The sequence below is a fragment of the Pseudopipra pipra genome, chromosome 11 (genome assembly GCF_036250125.1).
Source record: "Pseudopipra pipra isolate bDixPip1 chromosome 11, bDixPip1.hap1, whole genome shotgun sequence".
Lineage (NCBI taxonomy): Eukaryota > Metazoa > Chordata > Aves > Passeriformes > Pipridae > Pseudopipra > Pseudopipra pipra.
In genome coordinates, this window is record NC_087559.1 from 2,189,673 (window position 1) to 2,207,035 (window position 17,363).

The window sequence follows — 17,363 nt, forward strand, 5'->3', positions numbered from 1 at the left end:
AGGCTGTTGCCCAAAGCCACCCTGAATTCTCCATCCAGCAGAAATAAGAGATGGATCCACATAGAGGCATCGCTGCTGCCTGGGCAGAATGAAATGATCCCCTGCTACTGGGGAGACATTAGGGGGAAACAGCCTTGGCCTCTCTGGCCATGAGCTATTTCTAAAGTTATTCCTTCCCTTTCCATCACCTCTTTCAAGGCTGAATGTTTTCCAAAGTTTTAGCACAAACTTTGTTCCTGGTGACTGTAAGGACTCCAACAGAGAGAGTTACAAACGTTCCTTCCCGTTGTTACAACAACGGCTCTAATCATTTATTAATCATGCATTAATTCTTCATAAGTGACAAAAGAAAAGGCAGCGTGACAGTTTTCAGAGAAGAGAGAGAAATAACTGCAAAACTGGTGCCACAGGATGGGGAGGAAAGGGGCACAAGTACCTGACAGCAAGTGAAGGAAGCTGAGTTCCACAGCACTCCCTGCTGAGCAGCACCGCTCAGGGGGTGAAAGCCCCACACATCCATCCTCTGATGGTATAAAAATGCCTAATAATTGCCTTCTTCCTTCTGCACCGTTACAATTAATCTTCCCAGGTTTCCCCCCTCCTCCTTGCATTGGATAAACCCCAGGGACTCTGAGACGCGATTTGGGCGAGGGATTCTTTATCAGACAAACCCCCCAAACCATTCATCACCCTGAAGGCCATCAGGCACACTCAGAGCCAAAACATTCCCACTGTTTCCAGCCCGTGAAGTGTCCATCATCACTTTTTAAAAAAAAATAATAATGAAAGCAGTGAAAAAGTGACCAGACAAGTAAACACACACTGATCGTTTCTCTGCAGAGCCCAGAAGTGGTTCCGGCGTCGCTGTAATCAGTAAAGTGCTTGCTGAAAACATGCCTGGTGTCCACACTTCACTACCTACCATACAGCATGAAAGGCTGAGATTGAGATGGAATCAGAATTGCCATCTCTGCTGTCAAATGCTAAAATTTAGTTAGTTCTACTTGATTAAGCTGTGCGACAGAACTAAAAGTTCTCCCAGATACTGGGAGAGGGGGGGGAAAAAGGCAGGAGAGAGTGATAAAACCTGAACACATCCATTATGTGAAAAGATGTGAGAATAATTCTCTGTCAACATTTCAGCTCCCAGACAAGCAGTCCATGGCTGTGTTTCCAACAGGAGTAATGGCATCAGATAGGAAAGAGTTATGGGAACAACTGAGCTTTAATGAATCTCCTCCACTTTGGGAAGATGGAATTTCACAAGTGTATTGAGAACATGGGCTCTGCAGAGAGACAGAAAACTGATTTTCCTTAAATCCTGCCTTTGTTCCCTGAAGGAGACACAGCTCCAATCCCCAGGATGGGGGATGGATGCCCAGGAAGGTTGTCTGACTCCACAGCAAGGAGCAGAGGGACAAGGTGTGCAGGGAACTGAGGTTCAGGGATAGAAATCATGTTGGGGAGCTTCGGTTCCAGGGTCACCAGGAACTTTGTTAGAGGCCCTTCACAAGTGGGCAGGAGAAGACATGTCTTGTAAAAATATCAGCATGTTTCCATCTGCACATCTAAGCACTTTGTTATCTAAAAAAAGCAATCAGCTTATTTATTCCTTGCACAGATTACCGAGATAAATTAGGAGTGAGAATAAATATGCTCCAGATGTGGGGAGTGGTGGTACAAGCTAAGGACAGGGAGATCCCAGAGCAGGACACACCTCTAGGGAATACAAAGGGAACAGAGAATTCAAACAATTAAGTAATTGAGAGCTCATTTTTGTCAGTTCTCTGTGTACATTCACAGTACAGCACTCCGAGATCTCCATTTCCATAGGGTTTTCCCACAAGGGCTGGAAGGCAAATGTCATGAGAACATCGTGTATGGATCTTCTAAAGATGAACCCAGAGGAACTCGCGGGAGGGGGGAGCGAAAGAAATCCTAAAAGACAAGTTCATTTATCTTCCCAAAGAAGGGAGGGGGGAGGATTTACAGACTCATTTGTTCTGCATGAGGATGGGTGTGCCACCAGCCTGTCAAGTGGGCAGAAAATACTTTCCAGGACTGTATTTTTTTTTTTTTTAGTCTCTTGCCTCACAGAGAAATGCCAGGGATGTTAGGAGGAATTTGAAAACTGTAGTTGTTAAAATATTAACAACCCTGCCCCTGACTGTCAAATAAATCTAGTAAAAGTGGCAGCTAAATTACTCAGTTCCCACAAACTTCAATGAAAAGAACTATTTGGCACAGAAGAATATTTTGTCTTAAAATTTGGAGATAAAAGTTAAAAGGACAGTGACCTCCAAATACTTCCCAGGCATATCCCCCTTGGAACACAATTCAGAGCCCTGAGAAACACAGGCGAGTGTTTGCTTTGGGTTTCGGGGCTTTTTGTTTGTTTGTTTCAATCAAGTTTATCTCAACAGGAAACGTATCTTGCCAAATTTGATCAACAATACTGAAAAGAGCAAACAAGAAAAGGTAACCTGCTTCCCCTGCAAAGTTCCTCTCAGAAGGAAAACATTTTCACCAACAGCTGAACTTGAACATTATTTTACGTTTGAAATGGTCAGGGGTTTCTAAATTAATCTAAATGGCTTAAAAATACAACAGAATGGAACACAGGAAAAACCAAAGGCTGTTTTGGTTGTGGGTTTTTTTGGTTTTGGCTCAAATCCCCCTCAGGTTGATTTGCTCTTCCAGATGGTCAAAGGAGGGGATTCATCCCCTCTACTCTGCTCTTGTGACACCCCACCTGGAGTACTGCCAGAGGGCAGGGTTAGATGGGATATTGGGAAGGAATTCTTCCCTGGGAGGGTGGGGAGGCCCTGGCACAGGGTGCCCAGAGGAGCTGTGGCTGCCCCATCCCTGGAAGTGTCCAAGGCCAGGTTGGACGGGGCTTGGAGCAACCTGGGTTGGTGGAAGGTGTCCCTGCCCATGGCAGGGGTGGCACTGGATGAGCTTTAAGTCTCTCCCAACCCAACCCATTCTGGGACTCTGTGGCTGATCTAGCAGGGCTTTGAAAATATAAAGCAGCAGAGCATTGTTTTATGGGATCCAAATTCTAAGACATGCTGAGATTCCTTAATGACTGCCCAGTTAATGCTGTGGAAGTGGCCAGTGGCTCTGGAAGTGGCCCCTGCTGTTCTGCATCAAAGCCAAATTTTAGCTACACTCATAATTTAGGATTTTTGCCTGTTTTTTCATGTCCACTTAAATACCTACAGCTGCTCATTGTGCTGTTACACAGGCCCCAATTCCACATTCCCAGAGCAATGTTTACTCTCAAATTATTTCTTCTGTTGAGCTTCACAGGTAGAATGGTTGACACACAACCATCATTAGGCTTTTGATTAAAGAAACAGTGGAAATAATGAGGGAACACCCTTTACAAGCAGGGTAATTATCTCAGAAAAAAGGTACCAGCCCAGGTAGGTTTCTGCAAGTCCTTTAGTGAAACAAAGGCAAAAAAAAAAGGAAAGGAAAAGAACTGAAACTTCTAACTTGGGGGACTGGGAGGGAAGCAGAGATTCAGATGCTGAATCTCCAACTCATATTAAACTAAAAATTAGGACAATACACGGAGACGCCTCAATTGTTGTGTGCAAGCCACACAGCCTGTTTGTTGATGCTGGAAATACCTGTTCATCATTTGGACTCATTCTCAGGATGAATTTCTCATAACATTTGAACAGTAGGAAGCTCTTTATCGGGCATCATTAAGAAGAAAAACTACAAAGAAATCCTCAACAACTAATGCACGTAGGCCAACATAACCTCACTTTTAGCTGCCAGCTCTTTAGAAACAGGTATTTCCAAGCAGCAAAGTCTTATGGTGAACTACAGTTGAAAGGTTCAAGGTCTGGATGGAGCATCTTTTTAATAAAATCCACAATTTTTAAGACCAAGACAACCAAGGGATGAGAGGAAGTTATTCCCTTCTCATTTATTACCTTTTTTTGACCAAATTTCTTCAGGGGGGCTCTAAGCATTATCATTTGACCCACCTAAAAATGGAAAAGACCCTGGCCCTCCTCAGACACTTTGGAAGTGTTTCCTATCACACAGAAATTCTTGAGCTGTGTCTCTGACACCCAAAAGAATATCCTCAGCTTTGTGCTCAGCAACTGGCCAGGAGGTTTTTTCCAGGCTTCTACTATTCCAGTGAACACTCTCATCAGTGAAGCAACAGCAATTCTCACACTGAATCATTTTGCTTCTTAAAATATTTTTTAAGATTTCATTTTCAGTGCACACATGAAACTAAAGTAAAAAAATAACAATAATAACATAAAAGTGGTTTTTTTTTCCCCAGACAGTCCCATGCTTCAGCATTGGTCATTAACATCTTCAGGCCCTTTTTGCAAGGATGATGAAGTCAGGTTGCTGCCCTAATCAAGTTCTAAAATAAGTAATTGCATTTTCTCTGTCTTAACTCACCCTCTCAACGAGAGGGATTGTTTTTCACTGCCAAGCTGAACGTTTTTTCCTGTTGCCCTACAACATGAAATACTTGCAATGTTATACCAGGGGACTGGAAGGAGCTGATCTCTACAGCTCTGCTTTGCAAACACTGCCAGGGCCCCTGGGGATGGAGCTGCCCATGGAACACGGCGGTTTTCCGATGAGCAGCTGCTTCCAGGGACACCTGATACTCTCTGATGAACCTCCCTGAGCCCAGAGAGAGCAGGGGAGGGTTGTGGTAATTGTGCAGTGACTGTGCAGACCCCAGAGCTCTGGTTACACCGGCAGATGAGCAGTTGGCTGATGGAAACACCATTAAAAGAATTAACTCTGCAGTTGTGACTTTTAAAACTCATCCTCATTTCTAACCTCAGCAGGAAGGCAAAGTAAAAGAAAATATTGCCACAGAGCAGATTAATTCCCACAGAGCAAGGGTCTTGGTTTGAATGAACTGGACCTGGTTTGAGTTTCCATTAAATAGTTTCTATGCAAACCAGAAAACAACAACTGGCACAACTCCAGCCCAGCTCAGTTACAAAACTGCAATAGTATCAGTTTAGAATAATTGTGGATCTGGTTACAATTAGAGATAATTTTCTAGCTGCAATAGAGCAGGTCAGGGATGGTGGTCATGTGGGAAGTCATCTCTCACCCAAATGATTGAGGGAAATAATTACCCTCGAGTTTTCTGCCTCTCTGGGCACCAGAAATGCTCTCACCTCCTGGTCAGTGAGAGATGCTTTCCCACACACTGAACCCAAAGTGGAAATAATGCCAGCACCTTTCTGGAATTCATTTGGCATCATCAGTAAACAAACCCAGCCCAAAACTTTCTCCTGAATCACCTGATCAACAATTTCCTCCTCACTGCTCACACCATCACCAGCCACATCTCCACACAAGGTGCTCACGCTGCAAAGATTCCTCATGGCAAAATAGAAACCTCTCAGCAACCAGAGAGACAAAGACAAATGTGCACAAATCCTGCCTCATCTCTGGGGTGTCCGTGACATCCCCGTGTCCCTCTGGGACTCAGGAGCCTCCTTGTCTGTGGAGAAACGGGAGGCAGCACCACATGGCCATGGATGTCCCCAGGAGCCAGTGGGGTTAGTTCTGCTCACTGGGAAAGGGTCTCAGCTGAACAAGATCCATGGGTAGGTCTGTCAGCTGGTCAGATGTGAGCAAAGCAGCTCCTTAAGCCCCTGTCTGCTCCTGTCTGAGCAATAAGCTCAGCCAACAGCAAACGATCCACCGGGCAAACTCCGTCCAGCTGATGAGGACAGACAGATTTCAAAGCAGGACGGCAAATTTCTTTAAAAGGGACACAGATCCATGGAATGATGACCACTTGTTTTGATGGAACAAACAACCCCCTGATGAAAGAGGCAGCTGCAAGGGCTGGGTGTTGATCGTGGTGGTTGCTGGCACAACACGCGGTGCCTGTCGGGCACACACTGGCCGTGCCTGACACGGCATCCAGCAGGAACTGGTGATGGAATGACTCCCTCTCCAACTCATTTTTTTCTCTATAAACATAACAGTGTAACACACACGATCGGGACATCAGCCACAAACACCTGACTGGTACATTTAAAATAAATTTGTGCTAAACTGAAAGGATTGTTCTGAGTTTTCTAAACCTTTATAGCACATTCTTTGAAGTGAACAGCACGAAGTACTTGCTACACAGAACCATGCAATCATTTAGACCTACCACTAAACCATGTCCCCAAGTGCCACATCCTCATGGCTTTTAAACCCCTCCAAGGAGGGCAAACTATCTTAAGATTTTAAAGTGCAGCAAAAGTTGTAATAATATATGAATAAATGCACCGAGAATCTGGAGAACACAAAACAATCTAGAGCAGAAGCTTGCAAATCCCCCTGGTATCAATGAGAAGGAAAGTGTTTTACCTCCCGAGTGGGGCGGGGGCCCACACAGCAGCACCATGCCCTGGCCCTGGCGCACAGACACCGTGCTCCTCGTCCTGGTCTTGAAGTTCTCCAGGTCTGCCAAGAGAGAGAGAACTCAGTCAGAGGGCCATTCATGGTTTCTCCTCGTGAGAAGCACAAAAGCTTCACCACGACTTTGCTGCGAACGTCGGCGTGGAGGGGGAGCTGGTGGGAGCTGGTGGAGCATCAGAAGCAGCAAAAGGATCAGCAAATGCCTCCACAGGCTGGCAAGGGGAAAAGGTGGCCATTTACCCACAGCAGAAGACACATCTAGAGAAACCTGCAGCACCTGGAACGCTGGCAGAGCTTTGTTCCATGAACTCATGAAGAATTACTGCCTTAAATAACCAATTACCTCATAACCCAGCCTGTTTGCCTTCAGGAGCCTTGTTACTGATGCCCTCACAACCCATGTGTGGAGACCCCTCCTCTCCCATAAGGAAGTCTCTCCTACCAGCTCCATGTTACCCACACAGCTCCTTAATTAAATTCCTCCTTCCACCTCTCTCTTTTTCTCTCCTCAGGGCCCACAAACTGCAAAAATACAATTCCCTCTCCTCTCCTTGCACGTTGAATCCAAGGAAATTGCTCTCAAGTGAGGAGGTGACTCTCTGTGAGCACCAAGACACGGAATCACTTTGGCAGCCTTTGATCTTTAACAGTCCCCTGCATTTCAATTTTCATTTTTTTTCTTGTCTTCAGTGTAGCTGAGCCTTGGTTTGGCGATTACAAACCTCTTGGCACTTCAGTTGGGAACCAGAGAAAACACAGAGGTGATAAATATTTATCAGCAGGAACTGGTAGGAACATCATTAAAAGTTTACAAGGATGAAAAATTAAGCTTTGATTTTTATCCCCTCTTAAAAAGGTTTTCTGCACACATATTTAAAAAAAAAATTAAATAAATAAAATCAGAAGTTGTCACCACTTCATTTCCCTGTTTAGGAAAGAAACCTTTATGGACCTTTCCTGATAAAGTCAAATTCAGAATAAAACTCAGAGAAAAGGGAGAGTACAATGGAAATAGTGAGTAACAATTAGCCCCAGTCACTATGAGATTTCCAGTACAGTTCTGCCAGACCCTTACATTGTATGGTACATCATTATTATATTTATTTCAGCATTTTAATTTGCATTTTAGTGGATAAATATTGAGAGGATTTACAAAGCCATCTACACTGAATGACTTATTTGTTAAAAGAAATTAGTCCAAACCCTGGAGTTTCCCAGTCTCAAGTCACAGCCTGAATCTCTAACTTTGCTTTGTGATTTGCTTTGCCCTTCTGTCTGTTTTTGGCCTAGGACAGAAGGAAAACAGAAGGAAACCCATTATTAATGAAAATAGAGAGATATAACTTTTCATTCCAGTCTGACAGGATTTTATTTTTGCAGTTTACAGGAACCACTAAAGCATTTCTCTGACCACCTGCCAGTCCATAGATTTTAATATATTTTGACTGCATACAGACACAAGACTGGATTCCACCCTCTCTGAGAACAGCAGCAGGAGGAGGAATAGCCTAAAGCCAAAATAATGCCTGGAGGAATAAACATGGTATTAGGAAACATTTTTGTACATCAATATAGACAAGAAAAGCATTGCTACCAGGAAAAGAATCTCTGCTTGGATGAGCAACTAGGAAATGCTGGAAGAATGGTCAAAATCAACTGGAGGCAGCAAATAAAGCAGAGCATCCACCACCACTGCTCACAGGGCAAACCACCAAGCTTTGGGAGTCCCTGTCAGTTCTGAAAAGCCTCCTGGATGTGCTTCAAATCTGAGTAAAACAAGATTAAGATAATTATAAGAAAGGCTGATGCCTCATCAAAGCCATTAGGCTGACTGTGCTGGTGCACCCTGAAACCCACAGATTTATTTTCTCAACACCTAAATAATAACTGGAACTAAACCCAATATCATTAAGATTTTATTAGCAAGAAGCTCCACTTAGACACCACCTCGCAGTCTTTGCCAGGAAATCAGGAACAATGTCAGTGTGGAATAGTGATGAAATGTATGGATTACTGATGGGCGGGTTGGAGAGGTTCTCCTCTGCTTTCCCGTGTTGTGCAAAGCAGAGAAAAGCCTTTCCTACAAAATTATGCTCAAATGGGTGCAGAATATTGCCCTGAAATTTTGTGCCAGGTGAGACCCGAAGGAAAGTTAAACCCACTCGCTGACACCCCCCCACCCCGTGAGGCTGTAATGCAGAAACACCCTTCTAATTCTTCATTCCCTGTGTCTGTTATCTTCCTCCAAGGGCAACAGCTGTCTAGTGCCTCTGTACCCCTCCCCAGGAGCAGGTAAGAAATTATTCTCAGTACTTTTGACATTAAAAATCAATGGAACAGCAAAAGAACAAAAAGCTCAGCAATGAACAACTGAATGACAGTGTGACTGGTTTGGCTGTCTGTGTCTGCCCTAATGGCAGCATTAAGTTCCACTTTGCTTTGTCCCCAAGCCCAAAGACCCTGAATTAAGATATGACTTTTTTTGTTCTTATTTTCCATAAAAAAACCCTCAACAAACAGACTCACAAACCACCAGGTTAAGGGGAGCACTGAGGAAGAAAATATTAACAGTCATAATTCCAGAGGTCAATGTCCTGCCAAAGCTTACTGGGAGCACAAAAAGCTACAGCAATGACTCCACTGAACATGGAAAAATATTGTATAAGCTGCAGTAACTCCAGCATCACACAAGGACATGACTAGTAATGATTTCAGTGCAAAGAGGAGAATACAACAGGGAGGTGCAACAGGAACACAGGTTACTGTGAGTAACAGTTACTCACACCTTATTTAACGACTGGGTGAAGATGCCTTTTAAACAACTTCCCCACAGTATCAATTCTAACTCGAGCTGAACACACCCACATAAGCATGAAGTTGTGTGTAATATTTAATTTAAGTTGGATGAGTTTAAAAGCAGCTGCGTGACTTTGGGAAAGTCACTTCAGTTCTCGCTGACAAAGTTTGCACATCTCTAAGGACAAGCACTTCAGCTGTGTCTCTCAAAAGAGGCTTAATTAGCTAATATTTGCACTAAAACCTGACATCTGGTGCCAAAAAGCACTGGAGTGCAATACACACCCCAACACCCAGCCCTTAATAGGGACTTGAACGTTTTTTCTGACATTATGAGATTTTTTTCTGCAGCCTCTGTTAAAACTCTGGCTTAATGTTTATGATACAACTTATGCAGGTACCAGTGAGTGATGCCAGTCTGACACAGATGCTTATTCCCCAAAACCACTGCAAAGCCCAGGAGGTGCCAGCAGCAGCTGTCAACCCACCAGCTTTTCACTTTGGGGAGGGGATTGTTTTAAATGACCTCCTTCCCAAACCTCAAGTGGGGTTTAATAAAGGCTTAAGCAATCTGAAACGATCCACAGGCCCTCAAGACTGGGTAGTTTGTCTCAGTAAATGGCATTTGGAAACTTTAATCAAAACCATATGGCTTTTCACAGTGACAATTATGCAGCTTTGTCTAGAGTAATGAAAAATTTCCCCAAGTTTTGCCTACAATTTTCACAGCAAAGAAGATCCAATTATAAGCAAAACAAAAGAGCTGCAGCCTTTTAGCCTTTATTAGGACCTAGTTGGGTGTGCACTTTATGAAATCTGATAATTCTTTTTCTAAGTGACCACTGGCAAGTCCTGGAAATCGAAGTTTTAAAGAAATATTTCATAGATGGCATCAAAGGATGAGCAAGCAAACGATGGCACCAGCTCACCCTGCCACTGCTGGGGGCACTGGAATATTTGCCCTCTGCTTTTTGTGTTTATATTCCTTCTCACTCAGGGCTCCACTGCTTGTTCCATTGGCAGGACATGTACCCAGGCAGAGCAGTGACACGAGCCCACTTGGTCCCCATGATTTGCTACAACACTGAAATAACTGAGCTGTTGAACTTGGAGTTCCCTGGAAACCCAGCTGGAACACAGAGCCTTCCCTCAGGAGGCGGTGAGTCTCAGGGCAATGGGAATTTGACAGAGATCCCTGTTTTTTCTGAAAGCTGAGCTCTGTTTTGTTGCCTTTGTTTGCCAAAGGAGGGGTTTCCACGGTTTGCTTTTATTTTTTTTTCAGCCCTGTGTATTTTTAGAACCCAAAAGGCTTTGTGATTATGCTGATTCTGAAATTAGGAGAGGCCCCCTCTCTGCAAGAGGGCTCTTTTAGAACCATTAAAAGCCACCCAAAAATATGATAGAAAATTAGATGAGGAGCAAATGATCCAAATTGGTGGTGACAGGTGTCTGCATGTCCTTTAGAAAGCCAATTTCTGTGACTGTATCATGCAGAAACAGCACTGCTGTACTGCCTTGAATGACACCCTGTCAAAAACTCACACACCACACTGAGCCCTTTGTCATTCCATTTAAAGGGTTTTTTCCTAACGATTAGAAAAGCAGTGTCAATGTTATTCTCACCTATTATTCTTGTTTAACTCATAGGAAACTATTTCTCCTTCTATTACATTCCAACAAAAACATACACACACATCAATCACTTCTTTATACATCACTGAATTTTAATTTCCAAATAAGAACATGACTAATATTCAGGCTTAGAGAAATGAAAATGTTAGTGGCTTTTACACTATGTTTTACTTAAAAAGTCTCTCCCTAGAGACTCCTGTAAAGCAAATTTGATAACACATCAGTGCTATCACTCTACTGAGTCGATGTTAATAGCAAGGAGCCTCCAAAGCATAAGCCCTGTGTCTTTGTGTCTATCTGTATCTTCCCATGGATCATTATTCCTACAGAATGAGATATTCAATGAACCTTGATAAAGGAACCACACAGTTTAGATCCAGGAGCAGCACATGAAGGGAAAGGGTAGGTGCATCCAAGTGTGGAGTTATTGGGAATTAGCAGTAACTGGATACTGTGCCATTCTAACTGTACTAAAAATAAGGCTTTGGTTGGGATACTCACACTTCAGCTGATGGTTTACAAATCCTTGGATCAGCACTTCAGGAGTTCTTTTAGCCTGTTTATATTTTATGGGGTGTTGTGGTCGGCATCTCACCCTTGAGACTTGGCTGTACTTTGGATACAAGAAAACTGAATGGTGAAAAATGAGTCTGATCATCTAAGAATTGAAAAATCAGAAAGCTAACACACTTACTGGCAATCCTGGCAATTTTGGGTATTCTGTAGTGGACAAATCACCACTTTTATCACACATATTAAATAAAGTTTAAAGCACCCAAACAATAAGAAATAATGACCTAGGTAAGGTATAATTAGCTTTTTCTATATGTGAAATGCCCAAACCCCTTTGGTACCCACACACAGCCAAGACACCTAAAGCCAATTTTCAAGCATGACTTAAAAGAGATTTACAGATCATAATGGGCTTAATTTTAAAATAATCCCAGCAATCTAAAATTCAGAGTGACGTTTAAGGTCATATCCAGTCCTTGAATTGAAGTCAATGAGATTATTCTTTATTATTAAAGACCACCTGACTGATCTCAAGGGAATCTGATTAGGCCAGGAATGAAAAAGCTGACAGAAGGATTGGCCAAATCGTCCTGGGTCAGACTGAATAAAGAACCTTCTACTCAGAGGCAGTTTGTATGTCCTCTTCCAAATTGTTTTCATCACATTTGCATAACTCTCCACACATAACAGACCACACTTTCATATCCTGGACAAAACACACAACCAGATGGAGAGAGGAGACATTTGCATCGCTGCCCACGGAATAATATGGCTTCACTGGCTCTAGACTATAAACTGGGCTAATTTGGCCAATAAAACAAGTCTTGAAGAGGGGATTCCAGGGCATCTCAATCAATTCCAGACATTAAAGGGCACTGGTTTGAAGAAATCATGGCCTGTCCATGGAAGGAAGGCTGAAAGCTCTTAAACTGATGCCTGGCACCCACAACAGCAACACTCAACAAGATTTGCCTCCTGATATTTATGGCTCTGACACCTCTAAACACTGTCGCTATAAAACCTGGCTTTTTAAAAGCAGGTGTTTGTGTCATCCCTCTCCCCAACACCCAGAGATTAAGTTCTTCAGCCCATGTCCTTGCTGTTGTGTCAGGACTACCCAGAGGGCTGGGCACTTCGGAATAAACCCCCTCTGATACAGAGCTTAATAGAATTTTAGTTTAAGAGCTGCTGTTCTAATGAATAATTTCGAGAGTCACTGATTTGAGAAATAGTTTACAAGTCTGGGGATGAAAGCTTTCTAATTTGACCTTTAGAACAGAAATTTCACCGGGATTTCTACTTCACTGAGGGGAAAAAAAGGGGGAAAAATGAGTTTTAGAGGTAAATACCTTGCCATTCCCCCCCCTGCCTCCCTGTTGGAAAGTATTTTTCCTTGGGCTTTATTACTGTGGGGATTAAACAAGGCTATGCCTGTGCATCTTTGCCACTCACATCTCTGACCTAGGCACCATCTTGGACCTGGATGTCTCCATCTGGGTTCTCATGCTGGGACAGTTTTAGTCTTCCCAGGTCTTTCCAACCACCATCTATGAAAGACAGAGTGGTTGGTTTATCCAGATGGCTAAAATTCCTCCTCAGGCTTTCACCTTGCATCCCAAAGATGGCTTTTCCTCGAGCATTACCAATTCCACTGTCCAACAGACAGCCATGGGTGTCACAGATCCTTGCTCTGTGCTTGGACACCCTTCTCCTTCCTCCACCACACCAACCAGGAGCTGCTTGTGCTCACCAGGACAGCTCCTCCTGCCACACCACGTGCTCAGCACCTCGCTGGGATCTGATCCTTGCTTCCAAACAGGCAACAAGCCACACCCAGTGCTTTTTTGCCTTCCTTCATGCCACTAATCATACAGGAAAACAGGAGCTCTAAGCAATACCTGCAAGGCACCCACTGTCCTCTTCCAAAATCAAACCACTCTTCCCTGGGATGTTACCAAATTAAAAAAAAAAAAAGGAAAAAAAAAAGGAAAAAAAAAAAGGAAAAAAAAAAGGAAAAAAAATCCTCCCTGACTTAATGTCCCATTTCATAAAAGCTGCCTCTCTGCCTTTTTTTTTCTACAGGAAATATTTCAAACATTTGTTTTGAAGCTGCTCCTCTGCCTGAGACAAAATGCTGAGGACTCTGAAAATTTTATTACTTTAATCTACAAAATCTGGGCAGACGTTTCCCCTTGGGTTGATTCGAATGGGGTTATTTCTCTCTCAGAAGTTTTTTATATTCTCCTAGAAAAAAAAAAATCCAGTGTTATTCACACACTTTCTTCCAGCACAGATGACTTTGCAATAGCCAGAGAGCAGAACTTCTGCTGGCCCAGGAGATGCTGCAGAGCTCTCTCATGTCGTGTCTGAGCATTAACATTGCAGATGCCTCACAGCTTCCCCACTGGCTCATGCTCTGCTGCACCTTCTTACTGTGTGCAGTGAAATGAATGCAAATTAGACCCCAAATGATGTAAAATAGAATCATAAAACTGTTTGGGTTGGAAGGGATTTTAAGCTCATCTCATTCCACCCCCTGCCATGGGCAGGGACACCTTCCACTAGCCCAGGTTGCTCCAAGCCCTGTCCAACCTGGCCTTGGACACTCCCAGGGCTGGGGCAGCCACAGCTTCCCTGGGCAATGTGACACAAGCCCAGGCACGAGTTTCAAAGAAAAATTTCCCTTCACTTGATCAAAGCCCAGATGAAAAAGACCCCACAGAGAACCTGACCCTCAGAGAGTGTCTGGTGGTTCAGCTTCCCTTTGGAAATGCACATTTATGATGCTCTGCAGCATCTCACAGAGCGTTGATATTTTGTCACTCTGTTCATCTCTCATGTCTAATGAACAATGAAATGTCAGTCACGTTTGCTGCAGACAGGAAAAGTGACACGGGACAACTCTGGACAAACACATTTAAAGCTCTGCCATCCTCTGTGCCAACACTGACTCCCTCCCTGCTTTTGCTTTCCACAAGAAAAACAGGAAAGAAAAAAATAAAAAAGAAAAAAAAAAAGAAAAAGGAAAAGCAGCCACGAGAATAAAGTTGTTCTGCACTGGCCTTGCATCCCATCAACAGGAGCAGAAACTGTCTTACAGAGTCCACCTCCAGCTTTTGGGCATAAGCTGAATTTGATCAGGGGTCCTGTAACTGCTGTTTTCCATAAATTTAGAGACAATACTGATTTGCATTGATATGGAATCACTAATGATCATCCTAAGGATAATAATTATTTCCTCAACTAGGGAAACAGCATTATTTCATCTGACAGACCAGGAGATTTAGAGGCAAAAAGGGAGGTGTTCCAAGAAGCATCCTAATAACTGAGCAAATAACACAGACCTCCGGATTTCTTGGCCTGTCCTCTATCCACTGGACACAGAAGACCAGGAAAATCGATGAGGATATGCCATGAAAACACTTGCTTACAGTTCTTCAGATGCTTGTGCTACTCTAAAATCAGTTTTTACAAGGTGGTTGAACGTTCATTTAAAAAAAAAAAAACACCTCCATCTGCATTTAATTCTTTAAAATGCAGCCCTTAGATACAAAAATAAAATATTCCAAATATACTTTATTTGACATATTAAAGCAAAATGAATAAATATGGAGGGAGACGGGGAAAAATGTCAAGCCAGTGCCTTGCTGGTCCTTAAATTTACAAACTAGAAGAGAAACTGTAGGGTTGTGACTGACCTGTGGTTCTCAGTTCACTGGTGGCAGCTCTCCCATCCCTGTGACACCTCCCCATGCAGCAATCTCTGCCCTCTCCAGAACAATTCCTGCATGATCTAAACCAAAATACACTCCTTAAATAACATTGCAGTCTCTCAAGATTACCAGCTTTGGGACAAGGGGAGCCTGATTATTTACAAATTCCCTGCCACTGCTTTAAGGAATAATACATTCAGCTTATTTATAACCCGGGGGGGAAGCAAGGCAGGTGTAAATCCTACACTTCTGAGTTAAGGGTCCTTCTATCCCAGATGAAAGTAAAATAGGTTATAGATCTATCCTCTGCTGCATAGTCCCTATTCATAAAAAAAAAAAAAAAAAACAGAAAAAAAAAAAAAAAACAGGAAAAGAAAGAGAAAAAAGAGGAACTTAAGAGGCTTAGCCTAGTTTTCCACCCATTGGAGACTGTGGTGAAGGAGCAGAGGTTGGGAGCTGGTTCTCTGACACTGCTGAGTGCACTGAGCAGGGCTGAGGTAGGATTTCAGCAAAGGAGAAACACTGGGAAGTGATTTCATGTGGAAAAATGCAAATAAATGTGCTTAGTCCCTTGTTAAGTTCACACCAAGCCCAGTCCTGAGGAGCCAAGCAGCTGGAGGGGCTGATTTTGCCAAAGACCAGCAAAATAAATATAATTTATTGATATAAATGACATTTCTCCTTTAAAAGGCACTGGAGGAAGAATTAGGGAATTTACATGCACACACTCTTGAGCCAAATTTGTCATAATTAGCCCCAAATCTTATCTGATGGCCTAGAATATTTTAACATATTGTTGCAGAACTGGGGACACCACAAACAGGCTGTACCCTCACTGCTTATGGGAGAAACAGGGATGGCTGGCACATCCCAGTGGGAATGGGGAAGCCTGGGAAGACGAGGACTCTGCACTGGTAGAACTGCACATTCAAGCTCCAAAATAATGTTTATTTGCAGAGTTCCATGTTGCTGCCACAAAATCACTCCTGGGCAATATGACAAAACCTCTGGCTGGCCTGGATGTGCAGGGGCTCCAAAAGAATTCAACGGGAAAAAAAAATGAGATTGTGGGGTATGTCGGGGAAATTGGGCTATGTTAAGAAAATGAATTTCTGCAGAAAATTAAATGATTTCAGGAAGATTCATGGGCCCCTTTTACTAATTTTGCAAGGGCAGCATGGTGATGCTTCACTCCTGCTCCAGCATCCTTGGAGGGCACCTCCCTTCAGCTCCATTATTCCCCTCTCCACTGGGATCTCATTTATGTTCTAAAAATTGGTACCTCAGCCCCCTGGACATCTCAATATCATTTTGGCCAACTGCAGAAAACATTCATAGCATTAGCATGGACCTGTTACAGATTCAAATGAAACTCCTCCACAGAGAACTGCCATGGGTTGGACAAGCAGCGATTTGGGAGAAGCCTGTCAAGGCAGAGCAGAGGGAAGGACACCAGGAGTCCCCACAGTGTGGGGTCCTACAGTGTGCAAAATGCTAAAAACCCCTAAAAAGCAGATCCCATTTCTCTAACAGCCCCTGTTTCACAGACATCACTTTTAGGCAGTTTTTGTAACAACAGGGGGCAAACCAATGGGACGACTGAAAACCGGCACCGATTCAAACTTGATTTTCCTCTTTGGTGCCCATTTCAAAATCAACAGCATGAGACAAACACCAGTGCTGATGAGAAAGGCAACAACTACCACACAGCCACTCAGCCACTCTCCAGAGGGTTTGTTTTAAACCAGCATTCCTGCAGGCAGCACCGTCTCTGGGAATTTGCAGGTTAAACAGCAAATCCCGCTGAGGAGTTTAAGGCCAAACTGAGTCAAGTTATCACAGCAGGGAAAGCATATTTAATCTGTGAGTGTTAGGGATGGCTCCACGGGAGAAGATGGGGGTCCATCTGTAGGGAGAGCACAGTAGAGGCTTGGCCCCACCCTCAGGATGCATTAACTGCCACCAGAGGAGGTGGGGAGGGAGCAGACACACTCTGGAGACCCGCAGTGTGGGGGGCACTGGGGTGTTCTGGTTGACTCTGCAGTGCCAAGAGACATGCCAAGATGTTGGTTTCAAAGCTTTGGCAGTAAAAAACAAACTGCAGCCTCAGCAAGACAAAATAAATTCAAAGTTCTGTCTAATTGGAGAAGTTTTATGGCTAGGGAGATGTGGGTATAAATCACAGAATCATCAAGGTTGGAAAAGACCTCCAAGATCATCAAGTCCAACCTCTGACCAAACACCACCAGGTGCACTAACCCACATCACAGGGCACCACATCCA

At 43.5% G+C, this 17,363-nt stretch overlaps 1 protein-coding gene across 3 annotated transcripts in view; it reads right to left on the reverse strand.

Annotated features, from left to right (window-relative positions):
- Positions 1 to 17,363, reverse strand: part of LOC135420128 (contactin-4) — a 283,517-nt gene that overhangs the window by 84,037 nt on the left and 182,117 nt on the right. For all 3 annotated transcript variants that reach the window (XM_064667147.1, XM_064667145.1, XM_064667146.1), the window contains one exon: positions 6,376 to 6,471. In XM_064667147.1, the coding sequence (XP_064523217.1) occupies positions 6,376 to 6,471 (96 nt within the window). The remainder of the gene's footprint in view (positions 1 to 6,375; positions 6,472 to 17,363) is intronic.